The sequence below is a fragment of the Cygnus olor genome, chromosome 1 (genome assembly GCF_009769625.2).
Source record: "Cygnus olor isolate bCygOlo1 chromosome 1, bCygOlo1.pri.v2, whole genome shotgun sequence".
Classification (NCBI taxonomy): domain Eukaryota; kingdom Metazoa; phylum Chordata; class Aves; order Anseriformes; family Anatidae; genus Cygnus; species Cygnus olor.
Window position 1 is genome coordinate 181,476,053 of NC_049169.1, and position 22,599 is coordinate 181,498,651.

The 22,599-nt window shown below is 40.2% G+C and overlaps 1 protein-coding gene across 8 annotated transcripts in view; it reads right to left on the bottom strand.

Annotated features, from left to right (window-relative positions):
* Positions 1-241: 241 nt before the first annotated feature.
* The window catches only part of ATP7B (ATPase copper transporting beta), a 46,459-nt gene continuing 24,101 nt past the window's right edge, over positions 242-22,599 (bottom strand). For 7 of the 8 annotated variants that reach the window (XM_040542924.1, XM_040542917.1, XM_040542933.1 and 4 more), the window contains 19 exons: positions 22,092-22,322; positions 20,804-20,967; positions 19,870-20,031; positions 17,885-17,961; positions 17,349-17,523; positions 16,539-16,772; positions 16,255-16,346; positions 16,016-16,143; positions 13,678-13,832; positions 13,339-13,473; positions 12,333-12,527; positions 10,569-10,751; positions 8,880-9,078; positions 7,429-7,575; positions 5,913-6,055; positions 4,460-4,663; positions 4,230-4,347; positions 3,353-3,455; positions 248-2,362 (listed from right to left, as the gene is read on the bottom strand). In XM_040542924.1, the coding sequence (XP_040398858.1) occupies positions 2,098-2,362; positions 3,353-3,455; positions 4,230-4,347; positions 4,460-4,663; positions 5,913-6,055; positions 7,429-7,575; positions 8,880-9,078; positions 10,569-10,751; positions 12,333-12,527; positions 13,339-13,473; positions 13,678-13,832; positions 16,016-16,143; positions 16,255-16,346; positions 16,539-16,772; positions 17,349-17,523; positions 17,885-17,961; positions 19,870-20,031; positions 20,804-20,967; positions 22,092-22,322 (3,110 nt within the window). In that variant the 3' untranslated portion in view covers positions 248-2,097. Of the gene's footprint in view, positions 2,363-3,352; positions 3,456-4,229; positions 4,348-4,459; positions 4,664-5,912; positions 6,056-7,428; positions 7,576-8,879; positions 9,079-10,568; positions 10,752-12,332; positions 12,528-13,338; positions 13,474-13,677; positions 13,833-16,015; positions 16,144-16,254; positions 16,347-16,538; positions 16,773-17,348; positions 17,524-17,884; positions 17,962-19,869; positions 20,032-20,803; positions 20,968-22,091; positions 22,323-22,599 lie in introns of all 8 variants that reach the window. The other variant, XM_040542910.1, reaches the window with a different exon arrangement.

Sequence of the window (22,599 nt, forward strand, 5' to 3'; positions counted from 1 at the left end):
CAGCACAAAGATGTGACCCAACAGACTGATTGGCTGAATTTCTTGGGTTTCCTTTCGTCCATGGGAAGCACGCTGAGTCACACTGAAGCACTTCTGCACGACATGTCACAAACCAAATGCTCATTGGCAGAGACATCTTGCATATGCATCCTGCAGTCCAACAGTTACTGCTTACACTTTTTTTTTTTTGGTGCACCCCTACAAAAAACAACAACAACAACCAAGACACAGATGTTTGTTTAAAAAAAACACCAAATTTTTACTGTAAGCACTGGTAAGGAAACACAACATAGTGAAACAGTAGACCACCTTCCCCGCAGGGCCGTCTGTAGGCACCTGTGGCATGTTTGAAAAGTGCACGCTGTGAAAGTAATCTCTGCACATATAAAGAGATTTTACAGTTTTAAAACTGATTTGTATTTGTATTTAAGACAATGCTGTTGATGTTTTCTAAGGACAGCTCAAAAATAATATTAAGAGGAAGAGAGAATAGGAAGACCTGCCTGATGCTTTAGGAACAGTCTCTTTCCTGATTTGTAAAAACAAAAAGAAATTAGGAGGAGCGGGATATGAACCCCCATTGGAAACAGTCCTATATATAGGTCAGTGAAATTAAATGCTTATTTCACATTGCTCGGCATGGTAATATCTGTCCTTTCACCTTTTAGATAAGATCATAAAACTCTGGTCTGCTTACTTCAGAGTCCCACAGTCCAGCAGTACAGCACCATGGGACCAGATTCAGTGCACTGAAGCAGTCGATTGCCCTGACTGACTCCAAAAGGTGTTAAGGGATGAATTTGACATTCAGAGTGACAAAGTTACTGCCAGCTTTGGTAAAGACGTTAAAGTGAAAAACGTTTGTTCAGCACCTTCATTTCTTACTAAACTAGAGAAAAGATGAAAATTAAAACCAATTCAAAACATGAAAACCCATTTACATTAAAATTCAAGCTATTACAGATCGTTTTAGTTCAAGCCCTTCTGTCATCAGAAACAGTAAATTATAAATGGCAACTAGAAGTCCAACATTTTAGGGCCGCTTTTCCACCACGTCCCATTTAACCTTTAGACTCCACTTTAATCAACACGCAAACTGGAGTTAACATGCAATGAACCAACATTAGACCTAGTCCTGCTTTCAGTCACTCCATGGTAAATACCTCCTTCACTCACGCTGATATAAATTCTTCACTCAGAGGGAAGAGCCAGCCAACTGTCCAATTGTCTGGGACTTCAAAGGATCCTGCAAGGTATCCACAGGAAAATACTGCGCTAACTTGGACCAGGAATTGCATTAAGAATGGAATATTCCTAGTGACTATGAAGAGTTTGTCCCAAACAGGAATATCTGTAAACATAGTAAGAAGTCAGAGAAGATATCTTGTGTGAAGAAAGGGGAAAAAAAAGCTGATGTGGAGCAAAAGAGAAAACCTAGGAGAGCAGTGGGAATCACTGAACAAGTTTAGCAGTGGAAATGTGCACCAAAAGGATGTGGATATTTGAAAGCAAGTGAAAGTCTAACATGGACATTTCAGAGAGTTATAGTCAGTGAAACACTGAAGCATTTTTGGTCCAATAAGATGCACACGAATCCTAAGTATAAAGTGCTCTCACAGTGATGTGACTAGTTAGGATTCTGCTTAAAAATACAGCTTCCAACCACAGAGCTCCTTATGCCACGGATATTTTCACTTGGACACTGAAACTAGTATTTGGAAGCTCTGAAAATATTTTTGCTTCATATACTCTTTAAAGAATAAAGTTAGAAAGAGTGAAAAGTATGAAATATGGTGCCCAGCGAACAGTCCAGAAGAGAAAAACTCCATTCAACTCTGAAATTACAATTTTACATTATTTCACTGTTTGCTGTGTGCAAAGGAGCCAGTTCACTACAGAGCCCCAGATTCTTTCAGCGACTGGACATAACTGGTGACCTGAAGGAATCCACAGTCCATACAACCCAACACCAGACTGAGTTGCAATCATTTTGTGAGCTGAAGGAATAGCTTCACTTATAACCTTGAAGATCTTGATGCCATAACTCAGTTCCTCTCGTCACTGGAATGTTTCCTGCTGCACTAAGAACACAGTGCTTCAGATGTACTGTTCTTCATCTCTTCCGTTCATGAGCAGCGACCACTTGTCCCCTTCCTCCTCAAAAAAGCCATTATGTCTGGGCAGCTTGTCTGAAGTCAAGGAAGAGAGTGACACTTGACTAATCTGATCCCAGGGAGCTGGTCTGGATGAATCCCTCCTCCTATCATCCATTCCAATGTGAACACTGATTTGGGAAGGAGTAAGTGGCTTCATGCGGCCTTGAGCTTGTGCCTCATAACTTTCTGTGTCTGGCTTCTTATAACTAAGAAGAGAGAGAGAAAAGACATTTAGTATCAAGAGGTCAATGTGTGGAAGTGACTTTGGCATTACAATAAATCAGAAACTTCTGATAACCTGATTGCTACCTGCACTTTAGATAAAATATTAATGGCTAAGAGCAGTGGTCACAAGGCATTACAACAGTTCAAACAGTAAACGAGAAGGTCTCTCAAAATGAGGTTTTTCTTCAAGACCGTGATCTCATTGAGCATTCACAGGATCAGAATCATGATGCAGTAACAGACTTCCTACATTAGTTGACACTACACTGTACACTACAGAAGACCCAAGCTACAGTAGAAATATTTGAAGGTTTGGACTAATTTTAGAAACTCCAAAAATTCTGATTTTAAAAAGATGCTTGTTCACAAAGCTCTTAAAAGTAGGTCCATTGCAACTGCACCCAAAAATGTAGAATATAAAGTTAATAGAATTTGAAAAATCTTGTTATATTTCAAAAAGTCATTCACTTCCAATAAAATAAAAGTAGGATGCTTTCACCAGTTGCAAAGGTCAAAAGAGTAAATGTACTTTGCTTCTCTTTTTCTCCTTGGCTAAATTAAAAAGACTAAATAATAAAAACAGGTGCAAGTCTTTCAAAAAACCATTTACTGCTACTTTATGGAGAACTCCCATTTGAATTATTTGTTCAGTTGATATTCACAACAAGAACAGCACCGATCATTACCTCCCTTGGTACTGAACTTGGTTCACAATCTCCAGCACAGCCGCCCTTGTGGCATCCACTCACTATTTTAGCTGATAATTAAAGAACACTCAATATAGTCTTAGTCCAGGTGTGTTCACGATAGTGACATCCATCTCTTCTGGAGCCAAGAATTAGACAGAACATCCCCATGCTAAAGGGCTGTCAGGTGTTTTTAGGTATACAAAGCCCAAACTACTCTCTCGTTTGAGTGCCAGCAGCAGCGCTGCCGACAGCTCCCCAGTTGCTCAGTGTAAGCCAACTTGCCATTTCAGCTGCAGGGAGGACAGCACGACGGACACAGAGGAAGCTGCCATTGCAGCTGATCCCATCCAAGGCTGAAGCACGAGGCCAACGGGCATGAACACACCTAGGAAAAGAGCATATGGACGTCAGCCAGGACAGCTTGTCCCAGTGCAAACATTTCTGTCCCTGCATATCACAGAACAGAGCAACGTGACTTACTGAGACCTCTAGAAACACAAATAGATAAACATGTATTTGCTTACTTAGTTTTAAATACGTCCCTTCAGTTGCAAGGGATGGTCTTTGCACAAATTCAGCTACAAGACTGCAGCCACAAGGTAAGACTACTTGTCCCTTCTGCACGTATGAAAAAAAGCAAAAGCAATAGAAAGACAAAGCAACAGGCCAGGCAAATGAGGGAGAACTTACTGACAAAGAAAAAGAGAACTGCTGAAAGTAAGTTTTAAGTAGGAATTTGGAGCATGAGAAGATGTCTGACAGAAGCAGAGAGAATCTAAACAGTACGAGAAAAAACGTGCAATCCAGGCTGAATAGAAGAGGAAGCACCAAGAAATGGGATGATCTCTCTCATTAGAGCTGGTTTAGAATTTACTAAAACTGATCCCCGAGTACTGCTATGTAAAATAAGAGCTTTTTAATTTTTTTTTTTTATTTTAACATACAAGAATTCATTAATAAGAACTTAAAATTTGGAGCATATAGATGACTTCTACCAGCATTAATATAAATGTACATAGATATTTTGTCCTCCCTCTGCCAACGTTTAGATGCTTCAGGAACCTCTCTTCAGCTGCTAGAGCAGGAAATCCTGCAAGAGGTACCACAGAGCTCAACCGTGCTGCTGTCTTCCTCAGGCTGAGCTCCAGCAGTCACCCACCTGCTGCTATTGGTATTCCAAGCAGATTATAAATTAAGGCAAGAATCAGATTTATCCGTATCCTTCGTACTGTTCTCTTTGATAAGTGAATACTGGCAACAACATCTAGCAAGTTGTTCTGCAAGACAGAAAAGCATTGAAAGGTTTCCACATGCTTTCTTCAGAATACCGAGCTAAAAAGAAGAGCAACAAAGTGATGAAAGAAGACAGGTCAAAACTGTAGTGCTCACTCGGATAAGAACAACATCTGCTGCTTCAATGGCAACATCAGTGCCTGTTCCGATCGCAATTCCAATGTCAGCCCTGGCTAGTGCAGGGGAATCATTGACTCCATCACCAACCATTGCAACCTTCCTCCTCTCATTTTGGAGCTCCTGGACCTTTGCAACCTTGTGAGAAGGAAGAACTTCAGCGAATACTTTTTTGATCCCAACCTACGTACAAAGAAAGAAACACATGCTTGTTGGTGATATTCTTCATGCCAAAAGGAAAAGCAATCAAAGGAAGATCACCCAAACTAATTCTGGTCCAAGGCAACACTTGCAAGCGGCATAGAAAGCTGACGAGCAACATGCCTTTGGTGTAAGAAAGGGATTGATTACAGTCCTCTTCATCATCACTGCAGAGAGGCTGGCAAACCATGCACTGCCCTTGGCATCGTGCCTCATAGGGCTCCTGAAGCTCTACTGCCCTGGCAAGTAAGGGTTTGATGGCTAAAACAGACAGTTTTCAGCTAATCATGCTGCTTGATGGATATGCACCACTAAAAGTTTTAGGGAAACGCGCATAAAAGTCGTATACAATCAGGCACTTACACTAGGGAAAACAAATGTTAACATAAATACGCAGGTCTCAGGGAAACTGAAAATAAAGCAGATGGCTGGGTGAGTTTACCCGTCCACACCTCCACTAACCTGGAGGTGCTTAACCAATAGCTTAGTGCTGCAGTTGAAGAACAGAGGTGGGTGTACTAAAGAGGGCCGTGATAATACCCCTGGTCGGGCTGCCTCATGAGGTAGAGATCAGCTTTTCACTACAAGAGGTAGAAGTCAGCTTTTTACCTTTCAAAATGTAACATTTTAAAAGTGGCTCCCCCATTTTTCCATTGGAAAGGAAGTAAGTGACAAAATTTCAGTGAAAATGTTAAGTTGGCACAGACTAAGCTCATTTGAAAACTTCACCTGAGTGCCCGGAGCCATAAATCAAAGTCTGTTTCTGAAAAACTTCTTCCCTTAACAAAGAAAGGTGGGGTGGGAAAGCACTTTAAAACAACTGAACGCAAAAGGTGAAAGAGTGAATTAAAATATGATCCCAACTTCCAAATCCCAACTTCCCTTATACTGGGGACAGCACTGGACCTTAAAGGCACTTTCCTTCATCACTAACGAAACATGACTGCCCTTCAGTGGAGGGAAGCAGGAGGCTTCAGTTCAGCAATGGACTAGTTCCTGCAAGGAACTCTGTGCCCCTGGAGAAGTACTGAATGCTTCTCTTCACTGAGATTCTAATGCAGTCACTGGGCTTTACTATGCCATACGAGTTCCCCTGATTTTCAGTCCAGCTCAACAGAAGTTAATCTTTCTTTAACACATCCATGGAAACTCTGATTGCTTACTCCCAATCCACTGGAATAAGCAGATCCTTGGAAGCCCATCACACATTTTTTTAAACGCAAAAAGGTACCTGAGTAGCAATGGCTTTTGCAGTTTTTCTGTTGTCTCCTGTTATCAGCACCACGTCTATTCCCATGTTTTTCAGCGTGTGCACAGCAAGGGCTGCCTCCTGCTTGACAGTGTCTGCTATCGCAATCATTCCACACAGGGTACCTTCACAAAGAAACATCCTGTGTTAAAAACAGCTGTGGGAAGCAAAGGGGCAACAAAAGAATAGGACTTTCCCTCCATCACACCACGGTGGCTCATAAAGCAACATTTTCCGAGCAATATCGGCTTTCACAAGCCTGAACTCCCCCATCTGAAGTTTCCTAAGCTATGGCCCCTTTCTTACACACGCTTATATACACACCCCTCTAATTTATCTGTTCCAAACCTAACAATAAATTCCTTTGATAAAACTCTTGGACCAGGAAGAAGGGGAAAAGAAGCGGGTAGCTTTTAAATATGCCTGACTCATTGGTTTTATGGTATGGACAAATATGATTGTGGGCCAGAGAAAGTTTTGTGCCCAGGTCACATGCTGAAGCTATTCTTCCAGGATGCAGAGTATGTGTTTTTATATCCCCTAATCTTCCAGGGTTGGACCTCTATTACAATTAATTACTTCTCTACAGGAATGTTGTGACTATCTTCCAACACATCGACTGAAAGGTATATCCGTGTTTTCTGCACATGACTTACAAAAATCCCATGCTGTTTTATCACTGCGTGTTACCTTTTCAAAAGCAAGGCCTTAAGAAGGTTTTAGTCCCCAGTTCCTCTGGTCACTATCACTACCAATAATAGGAACTCCAAGTGTACATCAGGGTCCTGATTTGCAGCATTTGATTTTGATGGACCCTGATGGAGCCTCAGCGGAGACATGCAAAGGCCTCTGAAAAATATTCTGTGGGCACATCAAGATTATATATTCACTAATCAAATCAGAGGCCCCAAATCAAGACCACAGGTGCACTGGCAATCTATCACCATTACAGCAGCTTCTCGTGTTAAGATACTGTCTAGGATCCCTTTCTGTGTAGCACAGAACAGAAGCCCTCTGGAAAATCTCATTTAGTCTAATCTAGTGTTTCTTTTATGCTTGAACAATCTAATGAACTGCCACGTTTATTCATGAAGTATTTTGAAATCAGTAACACAACGGGTCAACCTGAAATCCTTAAGTGATGTAAAGTCAGGGTGGGACATCAGTTTGTGGTTGCATACCCTGCACCAGCACTGCTTTTTGGAAGCAGGAGGTTCAGAAATGAATATTTAAATTAAAAATTACCCAACAAGATCTTTAAACACTGAAAGTAATAATTATTATTTATAACATTATAAGTTATTGTAATATTATAATATCACAATTGTATTATTATATATATAGTATATATATTGTATTATTATATAAATACTGAAAATAATAAGTAGTAGTAGTTTCTTGACACTAAGTTACCAATGAATTGGTTCCCTTTGTTTTTATCCCTTCCACAGTAGAACCATTTGACATTTATTAAGTCTCTTCAAAGAACAGCAGTTACCATCTATAGCCACTAATATGGCAGTCTGTCCTTTCGTTTCGTGGTCTGTCATTGCATCATTTACATCATTTGCAATATGCAAGCCATTGCGTCGCATCCACTCACGATTTCCAATCAGTACCGAGTACACATGGGAAGCTGATGGACCTTTGTGGGGAGAGAAAAGAAAAATGAGAAATTTACAAAAAGGAGACATGCCAGAGACATTATGTTTGAGAATGACAGTTTCAGGCTGCATTAGCTATTGAAACACTCTGCAGAGGTTTTCTTTTGTGTGCGTCTTTGACTGGGAATGGCCACATCCAAGACACTTCATCTCGGGGCTTACCAAATGAAATGAGGCTTATTTGAAGTGCTGCTGTCAGGGCCAAACCCAAATGCATAGCCACTACCTAATGACAGCCTCATAAAACTCTTCTCCTTCAAGACTCACTTCTGAGCCCTTTTATACTCAGAACTGCGTCATGAACTTAATGGAAGTATTTGCACATATTTGCCTTTGTGAGTTCGCATTGTTTTTCTGGATAAGTGCAGTGTGCACATTTCCTAAATGTCATGCCACATTGTTCTCACAACTAACAACTTCTTTCAAATATAAAGGCTATTTTTGGTAACAAAAAAAGTAGTTTTGTTCGAACAAACAATGAAACAGTATGGAGAGCACTTCATTAAGAAGTCAATCCAACTTCACAAAAGCCATCTGAAGCAAGAGAGAAGATATTACATCAACATCATTCACAAATGGCACAGTTCTGATGATTAAAGTTCTTATTTTATTTAATTCTTCTAATAGCTTTCTCAAAAACGTCAGAAGATACACAGTCTTCAGAGAACTGACGAGCTTCTTAAGGAAGGCTTTCAATATGTATTCTTTCTCTTGTACAATAACAAAGATCAAAGTGCCTTTCACAGAGCCTGAAACAAAAATAAATGTATTGGCTAAATCAAAAACATTAGGCACTGCAACTTTTATTGTGCATCTGCTGAATGGTTTTGTTTTTTTGTTTTTTAATTAAGTGCCTTGAGAGATATTGAAACAGAAAACAAAAGGTCCAAGTTATTACGGAACTAAAAGGTAGGACATAAATGTAGCAGTAAGATAATGTATGTTAAAGGTAACTGCTTCAAGTGAGAAGATCATGCTAATTGTCAAATTTTATTCTCTGCTGGACCATTCTTCTGTCCAAAAGGGACCTTGCTGACTATGGCTTATTGCCTATGTATTGTACAGACTTTTGGAGTACTCAGCACTGTAGCATCTAGATCCTTAATTAGGTTTCTGAACTCCAGAGCAATTGAGAGTAGGGGAGAAGAGAGTTTGAATTTTCATTAAGGTGTATTTTTGTCCCTCGTGTTCTTTGTCTCTCTCTCCATCTTTCTGCTGTTCCTAGTCTGGCAGGATTCATTAGCCCTTGCATTGCAACCAGCAGTCCCTTTGGGGGCAGACGTACCTTCTGATTCAGAGAGCACGATCAGTGTGTTATCTTCCAGAGGAACACTGCTGTCCCCACTCCTGTTAGCGACCCGCTCACCCAGACCCTCCTCGGCCATGCCCAGGACGGCCTCAACACCGCCAACTTTACAGCTGATGCCACAGCCTGGGACTGCCTGGAAGTTGGTGCAGTATCCCAGGCTCTGAGTGCCAAGCTCCTGCAGATGTAAGCAGAGTTCACCATCAGTCAACGTGTGGTACAAATATTAGACAACTCCCACCAAAAAGAGACTTTATTCTTCCTCTTGACAAAGACTTAAAGCAGCATAGAGCATCAATAGTGCAGAAATTAAAACAAGGATGTTCTAGATGTGCTGGGGTTTTCAAAGGCAAAGAAGTTACAGTTTAGTTCATGACCTCAGCCAAGACTAGGAACTAAAAAGAAATACTACAGCAAGCCATACGGCCTCTGAAAAGAGGCAACTTCTAGTTAGCTTCACAGACAAGTGGCTGTGTGGCATCAGCCCTTATGCATATACACACACACATATAAGGACAGTGAAAAACTGCATCTAATTCCTGTGATCTGCTGATCTGGTGGATGATTCTACTAGGGAAACTGTTTTTTGTTTTTTTTTTTTGTGGAGTGAAGGAGAAGCCAGTGAGTACCTTCAAGATGAGAAAATAGATTACCAGGACTCTATCGTTTTTTTTTTTCCCATTCTCTTTGCAATTCATTCATTTATAACCAAGTTATTCTGGCTTATCACTTGAAGTCAGAACTATGTGTACCTTTCAGTGACCTCATTACAATGTCAAGATGATAAGGCACATGGTAAGAATACCTTCAAGCAGTATAGCATTTGAATTCATATAACCATAAGCCAGTAATAATTGGTGCATGTGACAATGACAGAAGTATCAGGGAAACTAAGACTAATTTGGAAACAGAAAATGTTTTATATAAAAGAGGCAACTGAATCACTACCTACACTCTTTTTTTCCTTCTAAATTTACATGTTAACTTCTAAATTTCACCACTGAAAGATCTATCATTAGTAAGTTTCAGATTCATCAACTAATGACAAGAAGCCCAATGACTTTTCTTAGCAGCAAGAAGTTGGTTATTTTTAAAGCAGGTTTCCTATGTTGGTTTCTATTTGTGCCTTCATTCTTCCTGAAATACTTGATCAACACATGCGATATGTAAGTGACCTCTAAGGATCACGTGTGAAAAAGTGAGTAATCTATTAATTCATTTGTGAAATTCACACGTATCGCAGGATAGTATTCACGTTTGTTTTAAAGCTTTTTGCTTAATCTATTCAGATAAGCAAGTGACTAATAGAAGTGACTACTACCATCAGGTAATATGTGAAATGTCACCACATATATTTGCTTCATGATGCTATTTTAAACATAAGCATTCTTCCTGCGTATATTCTGCAATCCTTTTTTTTCCTGTTATTTCTGGGAAAACGTCATAAGATCTTGCTTGAGGACTCCATAGAATTACCAGAAAACCAAAGCTTAGAATATGCCTTCTAGGTATCATCCAGTGTAAGATGCACAATCATAAAGTGCGCCAGCTTTTCAGCCTGTTACTTTTCAGGGAGGCCGGTCCCTCTGGAACTTGCTCATTTCACACAACATCGCTGCATTCACGTAGATCCCTTCAAGCCTGAGGTGAAACAGAAAGGCTAAGTACCTCTTTGCAGTATTTAGTGACTGCCACTCCTAAAGGATGCTCGCTGCTGGCTTCTGCAGTGCCAACCACCGCCAGGACCTTCTTCAGAGAGAGCACAGCTGTGTCTCCCAGCAGAAGTACCCTCATCACTTTAGGAACTCCACAAGTGATGGTCCCAGTTTTATCAAACATCACAGTCTTGATCTGCAAGAAAGAAACCACAGTTACCACCTAAGCTGTGTGATCATAGGGATGCTTGCATGCTTTAGGCACATAAATGCAGGACAGAGATCAATAATCAGTTTACTGTAACCAAACCAAGATGAATAAACCTACAAAAGCCAGGAATTCCTGTACTGTGAACTGTCTGTGCAATAGGACTCCTTATGCCTTCTTATTCATTGCCCATATAGCTGCTGTATCGTGCTGTACCTGTATCAGGATCTCAGACAACACAGTCACTGCAGGACTTGTCTGTGTGTGTGTGTACGTATTCCCCTGCAGGATTCATGTAATGGCACCTTACTCACTTTTACCACGAGGTATGCAATACAAGGAGGGCTTTTACAACTGCTGTTCCAAATGATTAACAATAGCATTTAGGAAAGAGGATTCAAAGTTGTTTGGAGATAAAGCAGGTGGGAGAGAATTCAAGAAACTGCAACAAATTCAAGAAACAATGATCTAACCAAAGCCAACCTCACCAAATTCAACAATCACTTATTAGCCAGACCTGTGGGTCTTGAGGAATCCGCAAAGAACCAAGAAACACAGTCCCACATACACTGAAACCCAAAGCTAAAGTCAATTCTAATCTTGAAAAATAAACACGGGACAGAGAAACACACAAACCAAAACCCTTAAAGTCAGCACTATTTCCATTCTCAGCTATTCCAGCCCATCAACCCTGCAGAATACAACAGGTCACCTAATTTTCCAAGCCCTGACCCAACTTTTCTCTGTAATCCAAAAGTTAAAAACAAAACAAAACAAGCTAACACTAATTAGAAGTATTTTTCCTGTTTTTTTTTGTAGTTGTTGTTTCATTTTGTTGTTGCTTTTTATTTGTTGCTTTTTTGTTTTATTTTGCAGAGCCTCATAAAGAGCCTTCTAGCCTTTTCCTACCACGTCCAGTAAAAAAAAAAATTATTATCAGTCTGATTAACTTATTCTTACTATCCTTTTCACTTAAAATATTCTGTTTATGTCCAATCTAGTCTCCCATAGCATAGTTTAAACTAATCTTCTTTTTACTGGCATTGGACATGTCAAATCCTTCTTTCTCCTCCTCCTCTTTTCATCAGTTTTCTGCCTTTGAAAGGATTTTTCTGCCTCCCCTCCATCTTTTTTTTTCATTTTAAACTAAAACAACTTCAGATCATTCCACTTTTCTCTTACATCTTACATTTTAAACCACGATCATGAACAAGATACACATTTCACAGCAGCCCTCTGAGAAAATAAGAGAAGTGCTGGGATATCAGGCTTTCATGGATGAGAATGCAAAAATCAGAGACCTCTCAAGGCCATGCAGAACATTAGCAGCCTCATAGGCATTAGACTGCAAAAACTGTTGGCTCTCAACACATTGCTGTGACTACTTTGAATTGTGGAGAAAGGAGGTCAAGGTCATCATTTTACCCTCACGATCAGCTGCCAATGGGAAAAAAAAAAAAGAAGTGAAAATGCTGTAGTCTTTCCCTGGATCAACGGGATTTCCTGCAAAATTGTATTTTATGTTGCAACAGCTGGGTAAGCTACAGAAAGTACAAATGAACTATTAACCTTGTGTGCCATTTCCAGGGGTTTTCCACCTTTGATGAGAATACCGTTCTGCGCAGCAACTCCTGTGCCCACCATCACAGCTGTTGGGGTAGCCAAGCCTAAAGAACAGGGGCATGCAATGCTCAGCACAGTGATTGAGGTTTGAAACGCAAACCGCAGTATCAGTTCAGCTTTTGTAGCGTGTTTGTTCTGATTCTACAAGAGAGAGGGGAAAAAAAAGAGATGCATGTTTGCTGATAGAAGTTAACACAAGTGCAGTCAACCATATCCAGTTCAAAAAAACCCACACATTTACCCAGAAACCTCCAGCAGAGGAAAGCAATCTATTATTGTTACTGTAATGGTAGAGCAACATCAATATTATGAATTGTTTATGGCATTATTTTGTGGCTTTCCTGCTGCTCAAGCACACATATGCTTCAGGACTTTCTGTTGGACACCACCTATTTAAGCAATACAGCAGAATTACCCCTCACGTTAAGGGGTTTGACAGAGTGACCCTGCTCTCAGGCTCCTGGACAACTGTAACTTCCTTGCATTCCCTTCATAATCTACCAAAGGAGAACCCTACTTCCAGGTGCATGGATCGCCACAGTTGCTGAGCATAGCAATACACATCCTAAAGATAAGAGAAACTCTCCTTCCTTCTAAAGCCACACCCACTATCTGCCATGGAACAGGATGTCCAACAAAATATCAAGCATAACAGGAATGACTCAGCGCCTTTCAATACAGTTATAGATAATGCTTAATGTTTAATCCAGAAGGATTAAATAATTTCAGTTTGTAAGAACCCAACACAGAAATAAGGGCTAAAAGCACAGGTATATTTATACCCGCAAATATATTTTAATGAGTTTAATTATCTACTCCATGTAGAAAACACCACACTGTACAAAAACATTTGCCATGTTACAACATCAAACCCTACACACACAGAAGGTATATTAATTTCATTGGGAGATTTCACTAACAACAAAATCCAACTCTTAACGAAATTACTTACAGGAAAATATTTCTGAATGATATCAAATTTTATAAAACCAATTGTGATCCATACTATCAAAGTCACTGTAGAAATAATGATGATAAATGGAACAAAATATCCACTAAACCTATCTGCCAGTTGCTGGATAGGTGCCTACAAAAAGAAAAAGAGATATTTGCATGTTTATGATCAAAACACAAATATGCAGAATTCATAAAAATAATAGTCTTTATCTGATTCTTTTTTTGAAGTCTGGAAAAACACAGTTTGCTGAATGTGTAAATATGTCAAAATAAAGAATCTTTTTTCTTATTTAATCAAAGTCTGTGAATAAGGCTTACTTTCTATTACTTTTACCTTTGACATTTGAGCTTCTTCCACCAGTTTCACAATCTGTGCTAGAGTGGTATCGTTACCAACATGGGTTGCGTTAACAAGAACTGAGCCATGCGCATTTATTGAACCAGCGATCACTGTGCTCCCAGGCTTTTTAGTGACTGGCATGGCTTCCCCTGGAAAGAAACAGTAAGAATAAATGTGCCAGACCAGTGCAAACACCTCTAATGACAGTGAACTTATCCATTAGCACACAGCACATTGCATGCTAGCAAAATCAGCACGCTGAATAATGACATGAAATCACATCTTGTCTTTCTCTGTCTTCTGAAGATATGTATAAGTGGTGTCATACTTCTATAAACCTTTTTCTGGGTTTATTTTTGCAGCAAATGCCTTAGCAGACGTCTCTGGCTCTTCCTTTTCAGCCTGCCTAAGATCCAGGGCTCTCATTCTCCTACCTCCAGAAACATAATCCCCAGCCTACAAACACCAGTGTTGTGCCTTTCCATCACACACAGTACAGATGCCTGCATCCTGATATTTGACTGGGCCCTGGTATAAATCTACAGTCTCTACTCCCAGATTTTCCTAAAATAGGCCATGGTTTCTCATGCCTTCACTGGAACTTTGAGACAGGTGGGAGGAGAAGTAATCTTTCTGAGGATCTTGGCTAAGAAATGCATCACAAAATAAACAGCCAAAGGGACAGGGCCACTGTGAGAGAAGATAGTTAATTTTGGGGCACCCAAAACGCAGGTTATTAAGGTAACAGAAAAGATTTAGGATAAATTTTCTCTGTATATTATGTTTATGAAAAACTGTCATTTGGCACCAGCAGAGGTTAAAAAAAAAAATCACAAATTGTGGACTGTGAACAGGAAGACACAGCACAGCTCCTCAAACCACAGAATGTGGAAGTAGTGTACAATAAACAGATGGCTCAGCCACCTCTGTTTTCTGTTATTCTGCTTAGCAAATGGGTCAGAAACTAGATCTTATGCTTCATTCTTTCCTTTCCTCAACCAAAAAAAAAAAATTAGCACTATTATCCCAGCAGGTAAAGTTAGCATCAGCCATCTCATTCTTTTCCCAGCTTTTTAATAAATCACTTCATTACTGAAGGAATTTGGGCAAGGTTTTATTTGATTAATTGGACAACAATCAGTTTAATCTTCAAAAGCACAACAAAGTTGATCAGTCCTCTAACAAATCCAGCCTGCTGCCTGAAAAACACTACACTGCTTGGTCCGGTAATCACCAGCAACTGTAGAAGCTGGGGGTGGATGGAAATCCTACACCTTTCCCCAGAACAAAAGAGCCCGAACACCTGGATTATGAGAATCCCTCTTTGCCATTTTGCTCTGAACCTCTGAGCTACAACTTGACCTGACCTTTTGTCAGACCAATAATGGAGGAAGAAGTGTAAGGTTTCTTAGTCCTAACCCTCCAGTATGCCATCCCTCAAAAGGGCCAGGAACAAATTGATCTTAAAAGGAACTGCTACAAATTTCTCCAACTGATATTTTGTACAGCCATGGGAGTTTAGACATTCTGTCTCCATTTCTTCCACCCTCGATTTTCAAAGACTAGAAAAGATATCTCTGTGGCAAAGCTCCTATTCTCACATTGTCTCTCCAAGAATCTCTACAAAACCTTTATTTTCTGTTCTTAAGGTAAGTGATAAGGACTGGTTCTCCTAAAATTAAGGGCGTCCCTCCTCCCCAGACAAAGGAAATACGTAACTATATCAAGCAAGCCAATGACAATGTAAAAGTTACAGATCCTTTAAGTTATTTATAAGAATTACACAATCAAACAAATCCTTATTATATTAACAAAATGAAATGAAAATTTCAGAAACTGTGAATAAGTCCTATGACCCTTAATGAGCCTCACATCATGAGGTTTGCTTTCTCTCTCCTTGCTCACTTGGCAGTCCCTGTTGGAAGCCCTGTCTGACATCCATGCATATACACCCCAGTATTTCAGCTGTATGTCTCCACTGCCCTTTAGAAGTTCTGAAAAGGTACCATCTCTACAATATATTCCTGGGGAAACTGCCAACATATCTCTGTAATAATGACAATAGTGTTTAGCCTCCATCCATACCATCAACACATCAGTAAAAGTCACCAAACTGAGCTGAGATGCTTTTGGTTTTTTTTTTGTTTTGTTGTTTTTTTTCAGGGTGCATGCAGACACAGGATTTGGATTCAAGCTCACAAAGCCCAGGCACAGAGTTCATTAAGCTGGGAAGCTATTAAGACAACACCTTTTGGTTTGGGGCTGTTTCCTTTTCTTGTAAGAAAATGTTACAGAAGATTTCACATCCCTGCAAAAGTTTAAGGGAAATTACCAGTAATGAGAGACTCATCTGCCATAGAACTGCCTTCAATGACCTTTCCATCCACAGGGAACTTTCCACCAGGAACAACTTTTACAATATCACCCCTTTGAACCAGTTCAACAGCTACTTGCTCCTCCCTGCAAAAGATACAAGTAGAACAGACAGATCATTTAGGCCAACAGCTTCAAAAGAATAATGCTTTCACATTAACTCATCAAGCCTAGGCTGAGGTTTTTGGTCATGAATACCTGATGATAGAGTGGTCAGGTCCAAGAGTCACCACAGTGGCTTCCGTGGCTTGAAGAGATATAAGTTTAGCAAGAGCTTCTGAGGTCTTACTCTAAGAAACAAAGATATATGGTTAAGACATACTGAGATATATAAATGTTGATGCCTACTGAATATGATGATACACAAACTCTAAATGACCATAGTACCACAAATATCAGAAACATCTGACTCCAAATTAATCCGAATAGTTTTATTCTACTCTCATTATAAATGCACAGTATTTTGTGTGAAGATGAGTTACCTTTGCTATGTGTTCAAGCCATCTCCCAAGGGCAATGAATACAAACAGCATTGGAGGAGTGTCAAAGAAAGTGACAGGACTTTTCTCTGCCTTTTCAATGATGGCCACCATGAGGATCACACAGGAATACACATAAGCAATCGTTGTGGCCAGTACGATGAGCACATCCATATTGGCCGTCTTGTGCTTCAGTGATTTGTAAGCTTGTAAGTAAAAATACCATCCACCAAGAAACTGTTGGCATAAGCGTGGACAAACTCATATTAAGATCACAGCAGTGAAAGCAAGGAGCACATAATACCCCCTATAACAGAATTATGAACATGCAGTAGATAAGGGAAGGGATTGCTGTCCCACGTGAGCTTTATATTGATGCAACTTCAGTAGAGTTGTCTACTTGGAGGTTGATTCCCTTGTCATCCTCTCACTCACCCTTCCTTGCTCTCTAAACAACTCTGCCAGCTAAATACCACCCTTTTGCTAGAAATGCAAAATAAACAAAGCACAGAAGTTGAAGGGATTTACCCGCAGTTCCCCAACCAGTTTGCAACCAATCAGGTATTTATTTGGTTTAACATTACTTTCCCCTCTTAGAAATGCAACTGGCAAAACCGTGGCAGGAGTAAGCGCTGTGAGCAATTACAGAATTGACATTTTGCAGAAAAGTCCCGCTTAATTCTATGTAGGCGGTACAGAGAAGAGTGAAGGTATAATCCATTAAACCCTTCCAGTCTCCTGTCTTTATCAGATCAGATTATGTAAATGGCAGATGAATAAAAAGCAAACCCTGAGGAAATACTCTGGACATACCTGAACAAAAGTGCACAGGACAAAGAAGAGGAGATTTAATATAGATAATCCAGGAATGAGATTCTGTTCCAGCACCATAGACCCATGGCGTCCGCCGTCAGGTATTAGCATATAAATCATTAGGATTAAGACAGGGATACCAAACACTAGGCTGCACAAGAAAGACTTCCTCCACCTGAAAAGTAGAAGCTGTAAATCCCCGGTCATGGCACACCCCACAGTACCCAGGCCAAACACCATGATGACAGTGCAGAGCGAGGGTATTAGTGCTGTACAAACACACAGCTTTGGGATATTTGGGATCCAACACTTCAGGACAATTTCAGTGTCTCCTACACATTTAAATGTACAGAGCTTTATCAGTTAAGAACTGAGGCTAATCAAAGTAATGAAAGTATCTAAACCGAATAGCAAATCATAAAATTAAATATGCTTTATACAAGGATAAGCTAAATTAACTGGGGAAAGTAAGGATGGTGAATTACAAGAGATGATCTACATGCACTCATTACTGAGAGAGGAAGAGAAATACTTACTGCTGTATTTCTTTTTTATGATCCAAGTTATGTGCATTTGGAACTCTTCTAGACACAGAAGCGTGAAAGCCAATTTCCTTTTTATTAAAAGGGGAGGGAAGATGAGTTAGCTTTGATTAAACTAGCTATATTACTCGTAACATACTTAAATGACACTGCTTTTAGAAGAAATGTCAGAAAAGGACACTGTTCCATATTTAATAAATGTCATTTTCTTATTTATTTTCAGATCCTGCCAATGTGAAATCATATATCAGCCAGTACTCAAGACATGGACTATAAAGGACTTTTGTTATCTATACACAGAAAAAATCATAATACAGTAAGTATCCTGGTTTCTTAAGCACAGGCATCTCCCACAGCTGGAATTCTGCTGCCCTCCTCTTCAAAGGTATTTTATACACTTTCCTCCCCACTGGCATCAGTATGAGAGAGAGAAAACACCACAAAGGAAGGGAAAAATGTATACAAGTCTCTGGGCTAGTAAACGTTGCTAGCATGGATGCATTAGAACGAGTCCAGAGGAGGGCCATGATATGATCAGAGAGGGCTGGAGCACCTCTCCTATGAAGACAGACTGAGGGAGTTGGGGTTGTTCAGCCTGGAGAAGGGAAGGCTCCAGGGAGACCTCATTGCAGCCTTCCAGTGCCTGAAGGGGGCCTACAGGAGAGATAGGAAGGACTCTGTCAGGGAGTGTAGCGAGACGATGAGGGGGAATGGCTCTGAACTAAAAAAGCGCAGATTTAGATTAGACATTAGGAAGAAATTCTTCACTCAGAGGGCAGTGAGGCACTGGCAGAGGTTTCCCAGAGCAGCTGTGGATGCCCCATCCCTGGAGGTGTTCAAGGCCAGGCTGGATGGGGCTTCGGGCAACCTGGCCTGGTGGGAGGTGTCCCTGCCCATGGCAGGGGGTTGGGACTGGGTGATCTTTAAGGTCCCTTCCAACACAAATCATTCTGTGATTCATTTTGTTAACAGTACAGTTCATAGATACATCTGAAGCTGAAAATCAGGATTACCAGATTCAGTTTAAACCTGCAAAGCTAACTGCAGAACAAAGCAAAGGTGCAAAAAGCCAGTTCTGCCTGATGCTTCAGTGAGCTACTGCATTGCAACCATTCCCCCACAACCCTCAAAAAAAAAAAAGTAAACTTAATAGCTGCATTATCAGATGCTCCTGTGGCAAAATGTACTTCACAGAACTACTCTACCAGCCTGAACAGTCTACTACTTACACGTTAACCACTGCTGCCACATCAGCTATACAGACAAAGTGCTTTTTCTGAATAAGTACTCTTAAGTATATGAGAGGAAGACAGTCTCTGCTGTTCTCCTGACTACTTTCTGTGTGTGGCTCATACAAGTTCTCTTCCCTTCTGCCAAAGAAAAAGAAAAAGCTTTGTCGGCACCTGGGCCATGATAATGGCAGATTTTATGATCTCTGCGGTTACTGATAAGCCAGGATTTTTCTCCTTTAGAGGCTGTATCACATCCTGTTTTGATTTAAACAGTTTCTCTCTAAATTAATATGGGAATAAATGCCAGCATATACAGAGATGTTTAATACTCATGGTATGAACAGGGTTTATCTCCCTGCTGTTACGAAACTCCTTTTACAGTCTCTTCCAGTGACAAGAGAAAGTAGTAGTTTCTTCTGAAGTAACACTTCACTGAAACAACTGGAAATTGTTGATTCCACACACAGAACAGCCAGAATGGATATATAGGCACTTTTACCAGACAGAGGTTTTAAAAGTTTGGGGTTTTTGTAATTTTTGGGGGGTGTTTTTAGAGCAACAGCCTGGGATGCTATGTAATTCTGTGAAGCACAGCAGCTTCACCACATAGGCGAGACCATACACATATGGCAAACACCATACATTATCTGCAAAAGTCTGTGACACTTCCCAAATACCAGCTGTTTTATTTTCTTTTTAATTTCACCATATAATTGTTCTTTTTTTTTTTCTCTAAAGCCTACCTACCTCAATTATTTTTATAATGTCTCGAGGTCCTGTAATTTCAGGATCAAACTGGATGTGAGCTTTGCAAGTAGCAAGTGCAACTGAGGCGTAGAATATGCCATTTGTTCTCATAAGTTTGGATTCAATGTTGTGAACACAAGAAGCACAAGTCATCCCTGTAATCTGAAGAAAATACAATTTTAGGTACATTTAGCAGCGTTTGAAATGAAAAGCAGCCTCTTCTCACTGTCAGTGTTAATGACCAGTTAATTAGCTTTAGCATTGTTGATGCAGGTTCAAGGAAGATAATTATTTTTCTTTTTAAGAAAACACTAATGACTGTTCAAACTCTGCTGGTAGTGACCAAAGCCCTCAGCATGAAGACTTTATAAAGCTGTCTTAAAGGAAACAAAGCTGAGAATATAACTATCCACTTTTATTATAAAATTCTGCAACCAGCTAGCTTACTGAAATTTCCTGGTGGCTTCAGTAAGAAATGCTCCCACTTTCTGATCTATTAGTGTAACTGCAGACTGTTGTTACCTTTCTTACAATAGGTGTATGTCAGAGAATTAAAAGACTTTTGAAGAACCTGTCCTCAATATGAACAATTTACTAATCTTACCCAAAATTCTCAGGCCTCTACTACAAACCCCCTAACATTCCCATCACGTGTTTGATGATATGTATTTTCTGTTCCATCCGTTTCATTTCCTCTTGCTAACAAAAGCCTATTTTATACATACAACTATTACTTTTTTGTTTCAGCGCCTTTGGACAGGTCATTCTAAGGTAACTTGATTTTCTTTTTTCAGCAATTAAGAAAAATCAGTGTCACCTGACAACTGACCTGCTGAGGCAACAACTCCTTAAAAAAAAAGAACTTATAAGGAACTGCTTCTTCCAAACCTGACATTTCTAAACTGACATACATTTTCAAGTATACATTACTTACAAGAAGCTCCACATTTCCTTCTGTTTCTGCATGATCTTCTATGACAGTTGCCTCAAAACCCAAATTCTGGATCAGCTGTGCTATTTCAAGAGGCTGTATGAACTCTGGCTTGTATTTTATCTCTGCTTTACCTGCCATCAGGGCTACCAACACTGAAACAATTCCTGTAGTGGCAATAATAAAAAAGGTTAGATAACATAGTTCCTTTGAGAGGAAGAAAAATAAAATATTACAGGTGATTTCTGATGTGGGCTGTAACAGCTTAGAGTCTTTTTATGCCTAGTGATCTCTCTCTGCCTCCTTCTAGCGTTGTTCCCTGGTCACTGCAGCAAAGATTTTACTGAGATGCGACCATAACCCAGTTCCCTTTAGCAATGACAGGAGTTGCAACAGGTACTCTGGAAAAAAGATGAGTCTTGCTATGGTGTAATGAGACAAAAAGAAAAATCATAAGCAATTTCTACACTGTTTGCTACAAGCTCTACCCTGGACCCTCTAAGTTTGGAAAGCCCTAAACAAATTCCACTGCGCAATGTTAGACCTTTTATTTTATTTTTAAACAAATCTAGTCTTAGAATCAAAAAACAAAGCATAAAAATCAAAGGCAACAAAAGTGATCTGAAGTGCTAGATGTTTTTTGATTTGTATATTGATGCAGTGAGCATCACTGGGAGACTGGGGGCACGGGAATCCGTAAGCAAAACCTTCCTCTAAGGCATGCCAACATGAGACTGGGGACACAGGAATCCGTACGAAAAACCTTCCTAAAGCATTGGAGCAAACAATACTACGGCTCATCTGTTCATGTTCCATATAGTCAGGGCAGAGGTAGCTCCAGAATGCAGAGTTTGAACCTAATAAGCCTTGCTGTGCCTCAAGTAATTACTCAGGCACTGGAGCCACACATTTATTTGCACTTGCTTGTGCAAACATATGCTGAAGAATAAGTTTCACATCGCAAATGTGTCAGAGCTCTCGACAGCTCTGGAAGAGATGGATTGCTCTGTAAGGCCCTGCGAGCACAATGAGAACAATGTCTCTGTTCTTATCTTGAGCCTTATTTGAAATGTCCATCATATTACAACAACTTCCTGTTGCAAAACAGTTACGTGCATCGGGTAGGTCCACCAGTGCAGCAGGATAGTTAAACAGTGACATGGTTACATTAGCACTAACAAAGAACATGAAGTCTATGCAACCTCAAGATGTTCTACCACAGACTGCACAGAATACCTCCTCCAACCACTAGACCCATTCAGACTCATTACAGGAATGTCACATTTATTACCTTCTTCTTTCTGCAATTTTCTTTCGATGGTAGACACGCACGATGCACAGGTCATGCCAGTGACTTGCAAAAAACACTTCTTGGCTTCACTGGGCTGGTTTGGCCCATCGAGGTGAGGACTCTCCAGAAGAGCATCTGAGGCACGATCCTGGCGAGGAGACTCCGGAGCTCGAGGCTGCACCGCGGCATCGCTGGCGTCAGGCCGATGCTTGTGTTCTCCTGTGCCAGTATCTTGAATAAACGCACAATAAAGTGAACAAACACTATTTGAGGCGCGATACGATGACACAAAACTACAAGCAGGCCATATTTATCAGTCATGCAAAGTCTCAGTTGTTTGAAAGGTGATATGGCAATCTTGGTTTCTTCATGGAAATGATATAGATTGCTACTGTGTGTGTAACAACATACACTCACCTGCGCTCCTTACGTGACCATGTAACCCTGCACAGCCTCTTTTCCACTTTCAGATGGCAAATGGCTCCCTCCAATTTCAATGCCTAGACCT